Raw genomic sequence first — 18,325 nt, 5'->3', positions numbered from 1 at the left:
AGCAGATATACATTTTTTTCAAGTTTTCCCATTTCAGCACAGAAAGTAAAGAGCCAGGCATTTTTTTTTCCTTTTGTAAGAACAATAGCAGCCATCATGTACAGTATCCACGAGGGTGGCTGACAAATCCACTGAAGGTTAGGAGACAGTATTTGTAGCAGGCTTGTATTGGAGGATCAAATTTAGTCTCTTTAATATGTGTCTTTGTTGTGTTTTACCCACATAAAGTTAATGTAATACACTGTGAATCAGGGAGTAGTGACTCATCCTTGATCAAGGCAAACAATAACATTTTCAACAAGTTTTTATTTTTACGCTAAGCAGCACATTGCTCTGATTGGTTGCAGCTTTTTCTAACTCAACAGTAAAAGATACAGATTGCGTAACAGCATAAATATAATTAATTAAGCCTTAATTACAACCCAATAAGACAGAGCTAACGTTTCAATAGAAATATAGTCAGTTTTCTAGTTTTTCTTACAGAGCGGTTGCTTAATTTATAGTTTTAAATATGTGAAAACATAGTGAGGTAAAGAGGAGAAAACAGCTAAATGTAAATCCATGTTTTCTGTGGCACTAGAACAATCTCCAGGATGAATTTTTTAGACATGATGCTACTATCCAACCAGCAGGGAAGTAGCTGGCACTAGCTAGTACACTAAAAAGGGCCAAATGTCACCAGTCTGGTTCAGTTCTCTTAAAAATGAGCTAAGGGGAAAAGAATACACCGTTGGAGGAGATCCAGGGCTTGTTTTAGTCGACAACATGAAGTCTCACATTCAGTCATTTAGTAGTTACAGTAAATCTCTTGTGTGTCCTCCTCCTGCCAGGCCGCTGCTGCAACGGGATCAGTATGTACCGGCGGTATATTTCACCGTCCGGCTGCGTTACAGTGAGCAGAAAATATGACACAAAGAGAAATAAGACATTTATTTACAATGGATCCCTTATCTCAGAGCTCCAGCCAGCTTTAGTCATGAAATACTCTTGAATTTGCACTTTATACACTGCATAAATATGTTTACTGTACATGTCTGGTACGGTAGAACAACTTCAACGATGTTATCTGATCATTATTGTTTTACATGTTGGAAAATGAAATTATCAGCTGATTCAGTCACTTTTTTTCTGTGCTCAGATGACAGAATAATAATATATTAAAGAAATGTAACACTCGCCCATCTTATCCCACTTATACTCTTGAATATAGTTATGGAAAACTATCACACCTCTGGTTTTACATGGTCAATCAAGAAAAACTGTGAGAGTCTTAAATCTCTTTTTTTAGTGACGTTGACGGCAGGTGATCTAGTGTTTTATGATCACAGACCATCTAAGGGTTAAAACTTGAAACAAAGATGATGTTTGAAGTTTTACATAAACTGCAGAGGATCTAAATCTTTTTATGACTCAGCAGTTTCTGAGGAAAATCTCAGTATTTTACCGCTACTTATGCAATTATACTTTTTTTTGTTTATTGGTGATATTTAGAATTTATCATGTGATTTATTTCAATGTACTTTAAAAATATTTATAAAATATTATATAAACATAATTATATGATGTAAATCCTCTATAAAATACAGCAGTATCATTTTATTTTCATATTTATTGCAAAAGCAAACTTGTGTAATTACATTATGTTCAATCATATCATATATTTATTTATTCTCCAGAGAGTGGAAACGTATTGGACGACTCTCTAACATCCACTGAAGTGGTTTATTTATAAAAAATACCATTTTCATTCATGAACATGCAAGAAAAAAGGCTTGTAAATAGATGTCCACTATATAGCCACGATGCATGAAAGGATGATTTAAACATATGACTTGTGTGCTGCCTGTTGAGGTTATTCATCATGCAGTCAGTATCAAACAGATCAAACCTTTGCAAGTGTTGTAAAAGCTTTCATATCAGTTACGCTGCAACCGTTGTTTTTTTTATTATCACCTTATCTCTATATTATATTTTAGTGTTCTGTTATCTTCAGAGAAGTGAAACGTGTCCCCACATGGCTCACTTTACCTGACCAGCACTTGTTAATGTTAAAAAGCAGCCGATTTTCAACCATATCGCCAAAAATATAGTGTTTGTTTTTATTTTGAAACAAATTTGACAAGTAAGCAGAGAATGAGGTTGTTTTCAGAGTAATGGTTTATTACATCACCATATGTTTTGGAGCTGTGTTTGCACCGAGATAGAAGACTTGCTTTAGGATTGGAACTGAAGACGGTCAGTTCCTGTTGTGGTATGAAGTCTTCACACTGGTTTTTACAGCTGAAGGTGGTGTAAGTGTGTAAGTTTCCACCCTCTGTCCCCTCAGTTAAAGCCATCAAAATGCACAAATTCTCCGTGGAAATGTACAGAAGATTGTTAATGCAAAGTGGGAGACACAAATGCCTGAAATGTTTCCTGCAGATATCTGAGGAAACAAACAAAAACAATAGCGCAGTGCCTTGAGGTCAGCTGATAACTTTAACTAGAGTCTGTTCTCTAAAGATCGTAATGTCGACATTGGGGAGGTGGACTTCTAATAAAAAGAAACCACACAAAGACTATCAGATCATTTTTCTCTACATGAATGCATATGCTGACTTTTCAGTTCCTGTACATGTTCAGGTTATTTCCAGGTTTCAGGTTTTTCCTCATTAGACTGAGGTTGTCGAACCATCAGGGTGCTTCAGGAGCATCATGCTAAAACCAGCATGGAGAGTTTTTATAAATTACCTCCACCAAGGAAGTGATGTTTTTGCTTGTGTTTATCTGTCTGTCCTGTTTATCTTTGTTTTTTTATGTCTGCAACTTTACGCTAAAACAGCTGGGTGGATTTTTATTTATTTTTATTTATCATTTTTCTGAGAAAGAGTCTTGGTCAAACTTGGATTCAGTTAAATTTTGGAAAAGATCTGGAAAAAAATTGCGAACACAAGCATTTTTAAAAGGATTCTTGATCACTCTGAGATAGAGAAACTGCATAACATTAATATGAAAAGTCATAATAACATAGAAAACATAGAATAGGTGGGTTAAACTTCTTGTAGAGAATATAATAATATGGTGAATCCAGTTTTAAGTTGAGTAACAGATAATAAAAAGGTAAGACTGGTGTCTTTGACCTACATGAAAATATAAGTGGAAATGAAATCCTTGGCAGAAGTCTGTGTTCTCTGATGGATTTTCTAGTTCAGTAAGTCATCAAGATGAATTGTGCAGACATTTAATTAAAACAAACCTGTTTGTGAAGTTAAAAGGTCATCGGCATGTTCATTTTAAGCAACAGCGTATAAAGTTAAAGGTCATGTCTGCAAGACAGGCTGACAGTTTGTATAAGTTGTGATGAACTGGTTCTGGTAAACAGTTTCTATGCAAGAAAAAGTGATGATCTGGGATCATTTAGTCTTTGCTGTGTTTTTCGTCTTGTTGACCGTTGGTTACATCACAGCTGGTATGTAGGTCTTGAACATCAGGGGTTGTGTCATGAGGAACGCCTCTGACCCCCTCCACCCAGGCATTTGCTGTACTCACGCTGTCCACACTCACACCCTTGGCAAGATTTTCAGCAGCTTTTGACCAATCCAATGATTGCTCTTTTGCGTCATCATAACGGCTGCTGTCCTTCTGCCATCCTTCCGCAAATGGAGCGAATCTCTTTTGTCTGCTTAGCTCTACTGAACTCTGAGGACAGTCTCACTAGAAAACTGTCCAAAGATTTTCAGTGTCTTAGTAAAAAAAAATGCTGTGGTTACAAAACTCCCTGCTGGGTTATTCCTTGCACTGACAATGGCTCCATTTATGTGATGAGTGTAGATTTACTTTGTGAGAGCAGCAGCATGTTATTGGCCTCTTTTAAATTTAAACTCCAGCACAAATGTACGTTCAAAATAATGTCCTAAAGTAGACTGGTTCTTTTCTGGTAAGCTTAAATTATGACAAATGTCACAATGTAGCTTTAGTTGGTTTAATGAAATTAGTAAATAAAGGTTTTGGAAAGCGTATTATCAAAATTCTGCTCTTATTCCTCCTCATAAGCTACATGAATATGCACTATGTGTCCTATATAAGGCGGTTTTGCTGCTGTTTCATTTGCAGTAACAATTATGTGACTGGAACCCGTCAGCCTTCTAAGATGCTGTGAGACTTTGTGGTTATAAAAGCATTTCTGACCTTCTCTCCCAGTGGCCACTTCTGCTTCAAGTCTCCCCTGCACTCTATCTGCATCTCTTCTCACTTAGTCGCTTAGTGAAAGGAGTAATGCTGATGTTTTTATTCCTCTCAACGCAGCCCTGAAGAGTCCTGCAGCTTTTCACGAACAGCGGAAGAGTCTGGAGCGAGCACGGGTGAGTTTTCTGTGTCGTAAAAATTCTCAAGTGTTTCCTGCTGACAACCAAATGATATGAAGCCACATGTAGATGCTGGATTGTAATAAATCAAACTCTGGGTGTGTGGAGGTCCATGGAAGTTTAGCTGCAAACATGTAACCTCCAGGAAGCCACAGTGTTGTCACAGAACAGGAGACTTCTGTTAAACGAGTGGAAACAACTCGTCTTTCCTGCATTATCCAGACTTTTTTTATCTCCAGATTTTAAGTTGTATCTTGTATTTACTTTTTCCTTTTTGTCTCATAACCCCTGTGTGTGTTTTTGGGCTTCCACCCCAGACCGAGGACTACCTGAAGAGGAAGATCCGGAGTCGTCCGGAGCGCTCTGAGCTGGTCAGGATGCACATTCTGGAGGGTCAGTATCCGCCAAGTGATAATGTGCTTTAAAACTACAAAGCATTTTTTTTTTTTTTAGTACTGTCAGAAAATGTCTTCTGTCATGAACAAAAGCAAAACCGAACCAGTTTCTCGTGATAAACGTAATGCAGTGTTGCCAGAGTCACACAGGAGCGTAGCGTGTTGGATGGATCTACCTGGCGGATTTATCCGCATGCATCAAATTTTAGTTTTGAATTAGTTAGATGCTTTTTAGGACCTGTTGCAACATGTCAGGCCGGGTTTTTTTCTTCCTGTTTTGTCAGATATTTCTCACATCTGTCAAACACTTTCTGAAAGCAGTTTGACTGCTCGAAGTCACGAGAAATACAGACGACATTTACCAGGATCATTCTGAGCATCGAGGACTTTGTAGCAAATGCAGGGTTGGATCCTGAAACTAGGTGACCTTCTTTTTAACGTGCTGCTCCAGTCTTGCCAACATGGAATTACATTTAAAGTGGTTAAATCTATAATACGGTCGGATAATTCTCTCGTTCTTTCATCAACCAGTCATGTTAACCACAATAGTTGGATCAATCAAATGCATCATATTTGATGTGACAGATCTGATGAATTGGGAGTGTGTGTGAATGTGTGTGATGCTGCAAATCAAATGACAAATGTCACATACGTTATCAGTTTGATCCAGCTCCTTTGCTTGTTGTTTGGCTTTTAACCAGTGTGAATTCAAATGGAGGAAGTTGAAAAAGAGACACTGAGTTCAATATCTGTGATCTTCAGAGAGCCGACTTCCTACAACTATATTTTGACCATTACCTCAGCAGTCAAAATGTAAAATAAAAAGTCTCTTGTGACTCTTCCACTAAGCGCAAACCCACTTAACTGACGGGGATCTTGTTTTATTTAGCGGAAGATCTAAACCAATCAGTTCGTGGATTCATTTTCTCTGCTGTGTCCTTCTCAGAGACGTCGGCAGAGCCGTCTCTGCAGGCCAAGCAGCTGCAGCTGAAGCGAGCGCGACTGGCCGACGACCTCAATGACAAGATCTCACACAGGCCGGGTCCCATCGAACTGGTCCACAAGAACATCCTGTCTGTCAGCTGCCCTCTGCAGCACTCGCTACTAGGTAACAACTCGCATCAGCACCGACTTTTGCATTAATATTAGTCTTAAACTCATCTTCTCCTGCACGGAAAGCTGCTACCAAACTCTTGCAGCGCTTAACAAACCCCAGTCAAGAAAGCCTTATTCCTCCAAGTAAGTTGTTTAAAGAGACCTAAAGTGGAGAAGTATATACGCAACGTTCAAGCAAGCATGTTGATACACATGGAAAAAACATGTGCACACACTTGCACAACATTTAGCAACACTTTCAGGTTCAGATGCACAAAACGTTGCGCAGGCTGAACGGATCATTAGCTCCAGCACGCCTACACTGAAGTTAAAGCCTGTTGCTTTTGTACTAATGTGCTTGCAGTTGCACCACATTTAATTTTTATTTATGTTGCACCTGAACAACAACATCCAGGTATTAACACACAGCTGAGCGTTTAAACACACCCACTACAGGATCCATCATCCTAGAGGATATGTTACCATTGTAAACAAACAAACAACACATCTCTGTTACAGATATCAGGCAGCAGTTTGGTTTAGACACAGGCTTGTTTTGTAAGAGGAGATGCAGAACACTGTGTTGCATCACTTCTTAAAGATTAGTCACTGGTTGTTGCTTCATCGCACTTTTTGACTGTTACACATAATACAGGAGACATTTTTACTCTGAACCAGTTAGCCAGTCCCGCCAAGAATTTGCTACAGCAAAGCATTAAAACATATTCAGCCAATCCCTGCTTGTCTTTGCAATTCAGTCCAGTCTCCGCAGCTTGAACGCAGCGCCCACAGATCTCAGCTCTCCTCCACATTACCTAAGACACAAACGTCATAATGCTGCTTGCTTGTTTCTGATTATTAATGCGTGTGAGAGACAACTGTGTAACATCTGCCATCTAAAAACGCTGCAAATATAATATAACACTTTCCTCAGTGTTTGGAGAAGCGCTAAACTCGATCGACTGAGCATCCGCCTCTCATACAGGAGCTACGGCTCCTCGAAGCAGCTGGCCGTCATTCAGATCCGAACCTGAGATATGTTGCTGCAAGATGCTGCTTTCCTCTCAACCAGCTCTCTAATAAAGACCTAAAAGAGCCTAAAATACTTTCCCAGAGTTGTCCACGAATGTGGAGGTGAACTGTTTTGTGCCACATGCAAAACTTTGCTGGAAGACGAACAAAAGTCTTCAACGTCTTTCTGCAGAGAACATCTAAAGGATGCAAACAGAAAATGCTGAAAGATTGTGTATAAGATCTTGTTTTATATGTGTGCTTGCTGATCAATAAGTTGCAGCATTGGTTACATTCTGTTGGGAGTATTATAAATGATATTTTTTGCTTTTGCGGAAAGATGATGACAACTTTCTGTGCAACTGTTGGAAACGTTGGAACATAAACCTTCATAAAAACGATGTAAAACTGGAGGGATTGGCGGGTGGAGATGCCTGCACAGGTTTCATGTTGGTTTCCAGTCTTTTAAAGAATTCCTGTTTGTCTCAGATTCCCCAAAGGGAGCCGGGGGGGAGAGCTCATCGTTAGATGAAGACAGCAGCGATGCTCTGTCGCCGGACCAACTAACCAATCACGACTCTCCTCTGAGCAACGTCACTCAGCTGTCTCCCTCCGACGTGCTCGCTCAGAACGGCGACATTTCTCCCACGCAGGTATTTCAGACCGTGTCGATGGTCAAATAAATTAAAGATATAAGGATGATTTAGAGACCCGGTCAACATAGATTTTTTTTTTTTTTTCATCTTTTCAGTTTCTTTCGCAGCCCCCTCCTCCACCTCCGCCTCCTCCTCCACCACCTGCTACCCTGTTGAACGGGTCAGACTCTCCACTCCCAAAAATGACTAACGTGTCAGCGCTGACCTCTGCGTCCTCCCGTCCCTCAACTGGACAGGTCAAGGTACGCCGGCTCTTCCAGAAAGGCCCACCCTGAGCTTTCTGAGTTGAACATCCTGCAGCTTTTGATGCCTTACGACTAAATGTGACCTTAATCTCTATTTGTGGAGCAGCTATAACTGGCTCACTCTTCCTCTTCTCTTCATTTCCTTACTACCTCCGTCCCTCCCCCAACCTTATTTCTCACGCTTTTCTTCATGCAGTCTCAGGCTAAGACGAGTTCAGACCGCCCCCCACAGAGACCCAAGAAACCAAAGGACAACAAACCCAAGGTCAGCGAGGGCTTTTAGTTCTGGTTTCAGCCCACTCTGACACGGTGGGATTTACAGAAAACGAGCATTAAAAGAGCAGTCAGGTTGACTTGAGACATCTTTTATGATGAGTTTAAAAGGTTCACGAGCAAAGTGACAAGTTGTGAAACTGACTCATCAGAATTAAAGTGGCTCTTTGTGGTTTTGGTGTCTGTTCCTTCAGAGCTGTAGAACAAAGTATTCTCTGTAATCAGTATTTAGTCATGACATTAAACAGCATATTTAAAAAAAAAAAGGAAAACCCCTGAAAGAGGAAGAGATGCCGTTTCCTGAAACCACAGTGAACTTAACTGATCAGAAAATACTTGTTTTCTAAACAGGAACTACTTTAACAAACAAATAAATCGGTTTGAATGTCTTCATAAATTAGAGTTTAATGATCTGATGTGATTTTTTTTTTTCTTCTTCACTCTGAAGGTGAAGAAGCTGAAGTACCACCAGTACATCCCTCCAGACCAGAAGGCGGACAAGGAGCGCCCGCCTCAGATGGATTCGTCTTACGCCAAGCTGCTCCATCAGCAGCAGCTCTTCCTGCAGCTGCAGATTCTCAGCCAGCAGCAGCAGCACTACAACTACCACACCATCCTGCCCGCCCCTCCTAAGTCAGTGCCAATCATGGCTGGCAGTGTGACGTGTGTGTGTGTGAGCGACTAATCGAAGTCCTCCCCCATTTTTTTTTTTTTCTTCTGTGGTTTTGTTCTTGACACTTCAGCGGGTTGTTTGGGTGAGACTCCAGTGTGTGTCTCTAAAAGCAGAAGTCAGGTGTCTCCTCGGCGCCGCATGACCGCCTTCACATTTGTGACTTTGGGTGCAAATTAAACATAAAATGGGCACTAATTTGCACGTTAATGTTTGCAAATATATATTTTATATTTCTGTGTGTTTATATTTGCATGAAGCTGCTTTTATTGCTGCGTCTGATTTGTCAGAAAGCTAATGGAAGCTGATTTGACTGGTTCTGTCTTCATTTAGGCCACAAACAGAGCAGCCTCCCACAACCAGCTCCGGTCCCTCCCCGTCCCGCAGCACTCACACAACACCCACCACGGCCCCTTCAAGTCAGACCTCTGTGGCCCGTCAGAGCCAAACTGCAGTGGGAGGAGCCAAACCAGCCACTCTGCCCGCCAACCTGGATGAATTCAAAGTAAATTCAACACCTCAGCACTAGAAATGGTGCTTGTTGAACACATCAGTGTCATTTAAAAACATTTATTAAAGAAGGTTGTGTCACAAAAGATAGTCCCTAAAAAACTGGATATTAATAGTAATGATTTTAATTAATGCTAATGGAGATCTGGTCTTTTTTTTTTCTCCAAAGATTCACTTCCGGTAATAGTTTTGTTTACAGAAAAAAAAAAACTTGTTAATCATGAGAGTTTTTCCAATAGAACACCAAAAATGTTCATTTCCCAGTCTCTCAAGTGAAATATAAAATAAAAACCATTTGGCTACTTGAACATTTCACTTTTCTATAAATAACTGACTTAAAGGGAGAGTGTGTAAGATTTTCAATATTTTCAAAATAAATTAACTAAAAAAATAACTACAATCATAATTAGATAGTTTTTTAAACATGTAGATTCCAGTCTGTTCATATTTGATGCGTTATTAAATTACAAGTTTAATTAACGACAAAGACCCTTCTTGAATGTTTTCTGACCAGTAAAAAAAAAAACTAGTTTTTTTTCCACCAGTGGGGGGAGTATAAGCCCATTTATTGCAGAGCAGCTCTGAGCTACAGCTCACAAGCAATTCCTGCCCTCATTGGAGCTGGCAAGGGTGAGGGGTGAGTTTTGCTCATTACTGCCAACCTGTGGTCGTTTGTGGAGGTAGCAGTTTTGTGGTTTTGCTCACGACCTGGTGTTTGCCACCTGGAGGTGGAAAGAATCGCCTTGAAATCTTACATACTCTGCCTTTAATGTTATTAGTATTTAAATAATCGTATCGTTTATCTTCATCTTAGTGTGATATATTTACAATTTCCTCACTCCGACAGAAGATTTAAGTCTTCGCTCTGCAAACAACAGCAAATCTCCAACATTGAAAAATCCTCACAAAGCAGCGGCGTTAGCGCCTTGTTTGCTGTTAAACAGACCAGCTAACTAAAGTTTAGCTGAACTGGTTGGTTTCTGTGAGTTTAAGTTCTGATTTTGAGTCAATGTCTGCTTCATGATGCCACTGGTTTCCCATCCTCCAGGTCGCTGAGTTGAAACAGGAACTGAAACTGCGCGGGCTGACGGTGTCAGGTACCAAGAATGACCTCATTGAGAGGCTTCGCAACTACCAAGAGCAAAACGGCGGCGCCGCAACGGTTTTGAAGAACGGTATATCGCAGTCCAGCCAGCAGGGTGTGACTTCAGCTGCGAACACCACCGCATCTTCTCCAAACGCGACGCCCAACCCGGATCTGCAGTCAGCAGAGGGCAGCTTTAAGCTAGCTCTGTCCTCATTGGCTCAGGCAGTCCCAGGGCGGGTCATGCGATTTGGCAGCACCAGCTCCAGCCCTCCGGTGTCGCCCACGCCGTCCGAGCGGTCTTTAGCCGGGATGAGTCCAGACGAGACGAGCTGTAACGGAGACATGTTCGGGGAGATGGTGAGCTCTCCCCTCACTCAGCTCACTCTCCATCCCTCTCCTCAGCACCCATCAAACGTCACCCCACTTTCTGTGGTCAAAGAGGAGATTCAGAGCTCCTGCAGCCTCTCCAGGTCTTCCCCTGCATCTGTACAGCCTACAGAGCCCCAGGCAGGTGTTTCCATGGATACATCCTCTATGGACAAAGACCAGATGCTCCAGGAGAAGGACAAACAGATCGAGGAGCTAACTAGGATGCTGAGGCAGAAGCAAAGACTGGTGGAGACCCTGAGATCCCAGCTGGAGCAGGGCAAGGTGGCGGGTGGGATAGTGGTGAAGAGCGAAGGAAGCGAGAAGAGCAGAACCTGTCCAGAGGTTAAACTTCAGACTTTAATAAAAGCCTCGGCCATTCAGCTGCCCACACTCCCCAACGGCATCGTTGTGACTGTGAAGAATGAGGTGGAGCTTGAGGAAAGGATGGAAGGAATAACAGAGGAGGCCCAGGCCAAGAAGCCCATGCAGTGCTCTCAGGAGACTCTGCTGAGGCTGCAGCAGATTCACCGACTGCAGGTCCAGCAAGCTGAACAGCAGAAGCAACAGCCACAACCGAAACAGCAACAGGTGCAGCTGCAGAAAGTGGCAGAGATACGACAGAACCATCAGAAACAACCGCAGCAGCAGCAGCAGAAGAAGAAGGAGGCTCAAGTCCTGCTCCAGCAGCAGCAGCAGCAGCAGCAGCAGCAGCTGCAGCAGCTCATCATACAGCAGACCCAACAGAAGCAGCTCCAGGCCCAGCAGAAACTGGCCCAGCAGAAGCTGGTGCAGCAGAACCAGCTGAAGCAAACCCAGACTCCGCAGAAGAACCAAGTCCAGCTGAAGCAGGTTCAGGTGCAGATCCAGAACCAGACAGCGATGAGCCAAAAGCCTGCGGCGAACCAAACCCAACAGAGGAAGCAGCTGAAGGTTCAGCAGAGGCTGCAGCAGAGGCAGCAGATGACCGCAGCCGCCACACGACAGGTAAGGCAGTCTGAGATGTCCGCTGCTGATTTAAACGGAAAAACCCAAACATCCGTTTAACGAGGAAACAACTGTGCTTGGTTTGTTGCTAGGTGACTCCAGTTATCGTCAACCAACAGAACGGCACTCCACTCCACACTCAAGCCATTTCTTTAGACCTTTTGAAGGCGAACGGCGCGCCCACGCTGGTCACCGACAGCAATGGCAACCACTACCTGATTGCCCTGACCAGTCACAGCGCAGACGGACAGAACCGAGGGACTTCATTGGCCAAAACCAATGGACGCATCACGCTGCAGGTGCAGGAAATGTTGGAGCGCAGCGGACGGCAAAAAGCTGTAAAATAACACCAGATATTTAACACTGACTTCTGTACTCGTCTGCACTTTTCAGAGGTTGCAGTCGACTCCAAGTAAGCTACCCAGCACCCACAGCCAATCAAAGGAGCAGCCAGAGGCCGAGCCTGTGAGCCAATCAGAAAAAAGGATTCAGCAAAAACATGTACGCTTTTTTTTTGTTTTTTTTTGTTGTTTGTTTTGTTTTGTCTTGTCCAGCATTTAAGCAAGCAGAATGATGGTCTGGATGCTGTTTTCTGCTGAGCAAATTTACTTTGCCAAGGGGAGCATGACTGGTATGATGATCCCCTTGATTTTCTGAAATTTTATTTTATTTCTTTATTTATTTTGCGTGATTGTAATGCAGAGTTTCTACTGCTGGACCAGACCAGAGAGGATAGGAGCAACAGAAAGATAAATGGAAAGAGAAAGAAAACACCTTGTAGAGAGAGATAGAGAGAGAAAGAAGGAAAAAACAGACATTTGCATCAACGTACGCATATACACCCATACGCATTTGCCTATATAGACGCATGTACCTACATATTCACACACATAGATACAAACAGGCCAATCTTAGATTCTTATTCCTCCTGCAGAGGACTACACTATCAAGTGTCAGGAGCACCATAAACTATCAGGTTAAATGTAAATGAGAGACAAAGAAAACAAGCTGCTGTTAGTGAATAATCCTGCACACAACTCAGTGACTGTGTCACATGCAGAACATGCAGAGTGGAACGTGTTCAGAGAAGAGTGACCGCTTCACCGAATTTTAAACATTTTATATCCTGCAGTACCGTCATCGAACCACAAGGTGTCAGCAGAGGCGCTAAAAATCATCAAACTGATCTGAATGAGTTTTATAAACTGATTATACAGCAACCTTTTATTTAAGTCTGTTGCTTCTTTCTTTTCCATTAGGGACAGAAAGCAGGCCTGCACCTGGATACCAACGGCGTTCCTCAGCCCATCCTGTCGCACACAGCGCCGCCCAACCTGCAGCCTTTCTTCGACGACATGTCCGACACTGAAAGCCAAAGCAACTTAATGTCATCCCTCAAGGTAAGAGCCCCTCCTCTAAACCAAGGTTCCCATCAACATGTCATCTCTCCGCATGTTGTAAACATCTTACTTCTCCTTGTTTCCTCTCATATCATCTCTTCTTCGCTTCATCCTGGCAGAGAGAGGAGGTGTGTCCGCCTTACGACCGGCACACACTGTTCACCCCTCCCTCTCCTAAACCCAACACCTCCCTTCCTTCTCAGCGCTCCAAAGTATGTCCTCCAGCTAGTCCTTTCTGCCCATCTCTGTTGAAGTGTTGCTCTGTTTTTACGCCGTTTCTCTCCCTCCGTTCACACTGAGCTGTGTGGTGACATTGCTGAACTCTGGCAAGCGGAGAAGCCATTGTTGCTTTGGCATGTTTGACACATCTGCTGCTGCTGCTTTACTGTAAAGAGTTTACTAACAGTTTGTTGTTTTTCCCCTTTTTCTGTCTGATTTACTTCTGCTTCAGTTGGTTTCTGTCCAGTTCCCAGAATGCTGCTTGTGGCTGGTTTTAATGGGTTGTGTTCATGTGTTCTATATCTGCAGAAAGAAAATAATGAATCTGTGGGCAGTCAGCTGTTAACTCGCTGCAGCCGCAACACATTGCTTCTGTGGTCTGATGAATGCACAGAGGACGGCTTCCTGCCTTGTTTACATATTTTAAGTGAATCATTTAACATCATTTTTGTTGTTTCTATTTGCGTAGAGGCGATTTAGGGGCATAACAGCAGACATCAGGATAAAATAGATTTCAGATCTGTTTGGAGTTAAAACCGATTTTATTTTTGATAAGGATTGGTGACACTGGACCTGTGTTTTTGTTTAAGTAGGGAGTCAGGAACCATTACAAGATCAACTGTCGAACAACTGAACACAAGCAGTCAGATCAGTCTGAAGTCGTGTGCTTATTAAAACTCTGACACCTCAGCGCTGCTTGTTAGATGTAACTCAGTCACCACTGCAGTGTGTTTTTTGTTTATTTTTTTTTATCTCATAACGGCTGATTGACTGGTCTTGAACACTGAACTCTTCACCAGTTTTCTGCTTTGGCTGTAAAGTTCAAGTGTTGATATTTCTGTAGGAAACAATCGTGGCAGGCTGCAGCTTCATGGTCTGCAGGTGAAAAGTCCATAAAGTCTTAGCTAAGAAAGCTGCAGATTGGATGGTTTAGTCTTTGAAAACAACTAACATGGTTCCTCACATAAGAATCCATGTTTCTGAAGCGGTTTTTGCTGCATGTGTTTTAACGTTTCTGAACGTGTGAAATCTGAAGTGAGTCTGGATGTTTGCTGATCTGTTTTCTCTGCAACGTCACACAACATGTCTTAGTAGCATGAGCTACATGTTTCTTCTTCTGCAGATGCGACTTTAACAACATGCATGCAACTTTACTGTTTGACTGAAGCCAGAAGAACCGAAGAGTAACCGTGTATTTTATAGTTAATGTGGGCCGAAGTTAGGGCTGTGATGATATGCTTCAGTCCCGTTTCCATTCCTGTCTTTTGGGGTGCTGATTCGATATTGCTGATTTTTGTAGATTAAAAACAAAAAAACTTTTTTTGGTCATTTTTCTTGATTTCAGTCTGGAAAAAAAACAACACAGCAGCCAGACCATCATTCTGCTGCTATAATGCCCAAGAAGACAAGTAAAATAATCAATAAAAATGACAAAAAAGGATTTTTTTTCTTTTTGAAAAAAAAAAAGATTTTTTTAAACAAAAAAAAACTGATTTTAAAATTGTGAAGAAAAAAATCCAGATTTTTCTATTAGATTTTCCCACCCTAGCCGAAGTGTCCCCTCTCCGACAAACACTTTGTGTTTTCTGCTGACTGTGCTGTTTGTGGAGCTGAAGACTGGTTTGTCTCTGTTAACAGGAGAACGGCGTGAACAGCCAGCAGATGGATGACCTGTTCGACATCCTGCTGAAGAGCGGCGGTAAGAAACTCTGAAACTCGGAGAGGAAACTCATGAGATCAGCTGTCGGTGTGTGTTGACACGCATTTTCTGCTTCTTTCCTCCCTCAGAAATCCCCGGCTTCAAGGCCAACCCAGACCCGTCCCTCGCCCCTCTCCACTCTGACCCACCCTCTCCATCTGCTGCCCCGTCCCCGCTCCACCTCTCCCCTCCCACCCCCACAGAGTCCCTCATCTCCCCCCAGCCTTCCACAGCCGAGTCCTGCACAGGCAGCGGTCGCCTGGAGGACTTCCTGGAGAGCACCACAGGCGCCCCGCTGCTTGGCATGGAGCCCGACGGCAGCCTGACGCTGATCGATGACCTCCACAACCAGATGCTGAGCACACCCAGCATCCTGGACCACCCTCCCTCCCCCATGGACACGTCCGACCTGGGCTTCTCCCCTCACTCCACGGGGCTGGACTTTGGCGACCCCACGCTGGACAGCATGGACTGGCTGGACATCTCAATGGTGGGGAGCACAAACGGAGGGAGCGAAGGCCGCGGAGGGGGGAGGGGAGGAGGAGCTGCGAGCGAAAGGGACGGAGGGACGAGTTTAGCCCCGCTGGTGCCCCACACTCCGCCGAGTGTGTTCTCGGCCGACTTTCTGGACAGCACAGACCTGCAGCTGCACTGGGAGTCGTGTCTGTAGCCGGCGCTGCAGACGGACATGCGGTCGCTCACACTGTGTACAGGCTCCGTCTTTACTTCATGCACATACTTCTCTATGCTGTCTCTACCACTGCAAGGGTCACTGGCACATGGAAACACGCACCTTCACACAGGCCTCCTCTGGCTGTTCCTGCACGCGAGCTGAGGCGTCCATATGCAAGAAACATACAAGTAAAATCCACAGAACGGACTTCAGCTCGGTGGGGAAACGGCAAACAGACTGCTAACAGCCAGGCTAAAAAATAAATAATCCTGTTTCTTGTGTTCGGACCTGGTTTATGTAAACTGTTTGCTTGACAGATACGAGATAAGGAGCGACTGTCGGTGACGCCCACTCTGAGGGGGGGGTGGGGGGCTTCCTGAGATTGCAGTGCGTGTCAGTGCCTCCTAAACTTTGCACTTATGCTAAATCTGATTGGTTTAAAGGGGGGGCGTTCAGGTTGGCGGCTGGATTTAGTGTTTTGTTGATCAGCTGAGCCGCTAACAGTAAAGTAAGGCAGCTGTTGGAAACCTGAACCCCACCCACACTAGTCAAAGAAACGACCGTCACAGGTTGTAAGTTGCTGTTGAGTTGAATCATATCAGTGGCAACAGTTTGATCTGAAGCCTCATTGGAGGCTGCGTATTATTGGTAACATTATGCTAGACCACTATGTATTGCTGTATATGGGGTGTATATTATCAGTTGTCCATATGACTATTTTTCTTTGCTGGTTGCTTTAGAGCAGAGCTAGCTGGCTGGGGAACATCGAGGTGAGGGTGGGGCTTACAAAACACTTGACCTCTGTCGTTTTTTTTTTCTTTTTTAAAGAAAACTGTTGGGGGGAAAAAAATAAATGAAATAAAAACACAGAGGATGCTTGTTTTTGTTTGGTTTTTTTCCCATTTGAACAACAGAAAAATAAGTATTTTAAAATAAGGAAGAGTCTGATTTTAATAGAGGGAAGTAATCTGACGGTGGACTTTGTAAGATTACTTGGAAATCCTTGTGACTTCCCGGGGGATAAGGTTCGGTGATTGGTTACCTTCTACTGGTTAACAAGGGCATGTACAAATACATCAGGCGGGTGGAAAACGTGGGATAAAGTTATTTCCAACGATGGCTGGTGAGTTTACCAAAGAGAGACATCCTGCTGCATTCGTTGCTGTGAGTTGCTGTTTTCCACTTCGTTTTCAGGGTCTGATTCAGGTTCATACATGTAGGGCTGTATGCTATGTGTTGACATTGCATTTGTTTGTTTTTTTATTGAGTTGATATTAGCCTAATCCTTCTGTTTATGAGATGTTACAATGACGGCGAAAGCAGTTGCGCTCCCGATGTAGTGCAGTGGCGGGAGGCGGGGCTTAATGCGGAAGAGTCTCAATCCACTCGTTTTGTCCGCAGGCTGATCTGACAGCCTACGGAGAGGGTCGGTCTGAAGTAAATAAAGCCATTTGTGACAACTCCATCAATCCCAGCCCTTCTAGTCTCAGAAATAAAAATAAATTAGCCTGAAATGCACATAATAGTTCCACTTTAAGAAATTTCTTAAAACAGGTGGTGAAACCCTGATAAAAACCAACCTGTCAGTGCTTCTGAATTTCTGTTTTATTTTCCCCTAAAACAAACAAAACATTTATACTGAATGAAAGCAAGTCATAAATAATTAGATTTACGTAGGAAGGCATCCAAAACGCTTCACAGGGAGCAGACTGATGGAAACGTAGCAGTGGCAAAACACGGACAGCTTCTCCGGGCACAAAACATTACCATGAAAACCACCAACCTTCCAGTTAGCAGCGGCTCCACCGCCTGCAGCCTCCAGCCTGCTGAGTGCACTGGTGCCTTAGTTTCCATTACAGAAGAATCCGTCTGCAGATTGCAGGGATAGGCTCCAGCTTCCCAGCGACCCTGAACTGGACTTAGTAGTGTGGAAAATGGATGGATGGCATCTTGTTTAGTTTCTCATTTTAAAGTCTTTTCTTTCATATCGCAGTGAAAGAAACCGTGACAGGGTGGTCCTTTAAGGAATTTAGAATGAATTGTCCACCACTTTTTTTTTTTCAAAGTTGTGTAATAAATAAAGACTTTTTCTCTGTGAAGCTGAAGAGTTGCATGCTTACACACAAGCTTCTTAACCTCTATCAGAGCATCCTAACTCACTCTGGATGCACTGCCATGGAAAAGTAGGACCTGCAGGACACATACACACCCTCATCCCCACACTCCCTTCAGGTAGTCAGCAGCGGACCAGAACAGTGCATTAACCACAACATTAACTGCTGTGTGTCGACTTCATTTTCTGATCTTTTTATTCCATTTTAACTGTAAATATTTTAGTAAACACTATAAAACTGCACTGAAGGTAATTTATTTGTGCTTATATCATACGTAGCTCTTCCATAGCTCATTCTTTTTGTCTTTTTTGCTCCTTTAAGCTGTAAACACAATGCTTGGTTCTGATTGGATTTCAGCAGGAGGTAAGTTGTACAAAGACCCATGTAGGGCCCCACATCCCAGCCAGCATGTCCATGTGGGGCCCATGTGTGTTAAATTTAGGCTGTGTGGGCATTAAGTGGGTATGGGCTTGTAACTGGGCAAATTGGTTCCATAGTCCCCTGTGAGCTGGCTAAATGAGCCTCAGAACGGATGTAGCCGGGCTAAGTGGGCACAGGCATAAACAGGGCAAAGTCCAGAGT

At 43.3% G+C, this 18,325-nt stretch overlaps 1 protein-coding gene across 4 annotated transcripts in view; it reads left to right on the top strand.

Moving 5' to 3' along the window:
* mrtfab (myocardin related transcription factor Ab) overlaps positions 1-16,498 on the top strand; it is a 40,607-nt gene extending 24,109 nt beyond the window's left edge. For 3 of the 4 annotated variants that reach the window (XM_079261471.1, XM_079261473.1, XM_079261470.1), the window contains 15 exons: positions 4,285-4,340; positions 4,661-4,736; positions 5,685-5,846; positions 7,334-7,497; positions 7,596-7,742; positions 7,942-8,010; positions 8,467-8,651; positions 9,022-9,193; positions 10,247-11,638; positions 11,731-11,937; positions 12,032-12,139; positions 12,898-13,038; positions 13,158-13,250; positions 14,896-14,956; positions 15,046-16,498. In XM_079261471.1, the coding sequence (XP_079117597.1) occupies positions 4,285-4,340; positions 4,661-4,736; positions 5,685-5,846; positions 7,334-7,497; positions 7,596-7,742; positions 7,942-8,010; positions 8,467-8,651; positions 9,022-9,193; positions 10,247-11,638; positions 11,731-11,937; positions 12,032-12,139; positions 12,898-13,038; positions 13,158-13,250; positions 14,896-14,956; positions 15,046-15,626 (3,614 nt within the window). In that variant the 3' untranslated portion in view covers positions 15,627-16,498. The remainder of the gene's footprint in view (positions 1-4,284; positions 4,341-4,660; positions 4,737-5,684; positions 5,847-7,333; positions 7,498-7,595; positions 7,743-7,941; positions 8,011-8,466; positions 8,652-9,021; positions 9,194-10,246; positions 11,639-11,730; positions 11,938-12,031; positions 12,140-12,897; positions 13,039-13,157; positions 13,251-14,895; positions 14,957-15,045) is intronic. The other variant, XM_079261472.1, reaches the window with a different exon arrangement.
* Positions 16,499-18,325: the final 1,827 nt, after the last annotated feature.

The sequence above is a fragment of the Telmatherina bonti genome (genome assembly GCF_933228915.1).
Source record: "Telmatherina bonti genome assembly, chromosome: 21".
Taxonomy (NCBI): domain Eukaryota; kingdom Metazoa; phylum Chordata; class Actinopteri; order Atheriniformes; family Telmatherinidae; genus Telmatherina; species Telmatherina bonti.
This window is presented reverse-complemented; position numbering and strand designations above follow the sequence as displayed.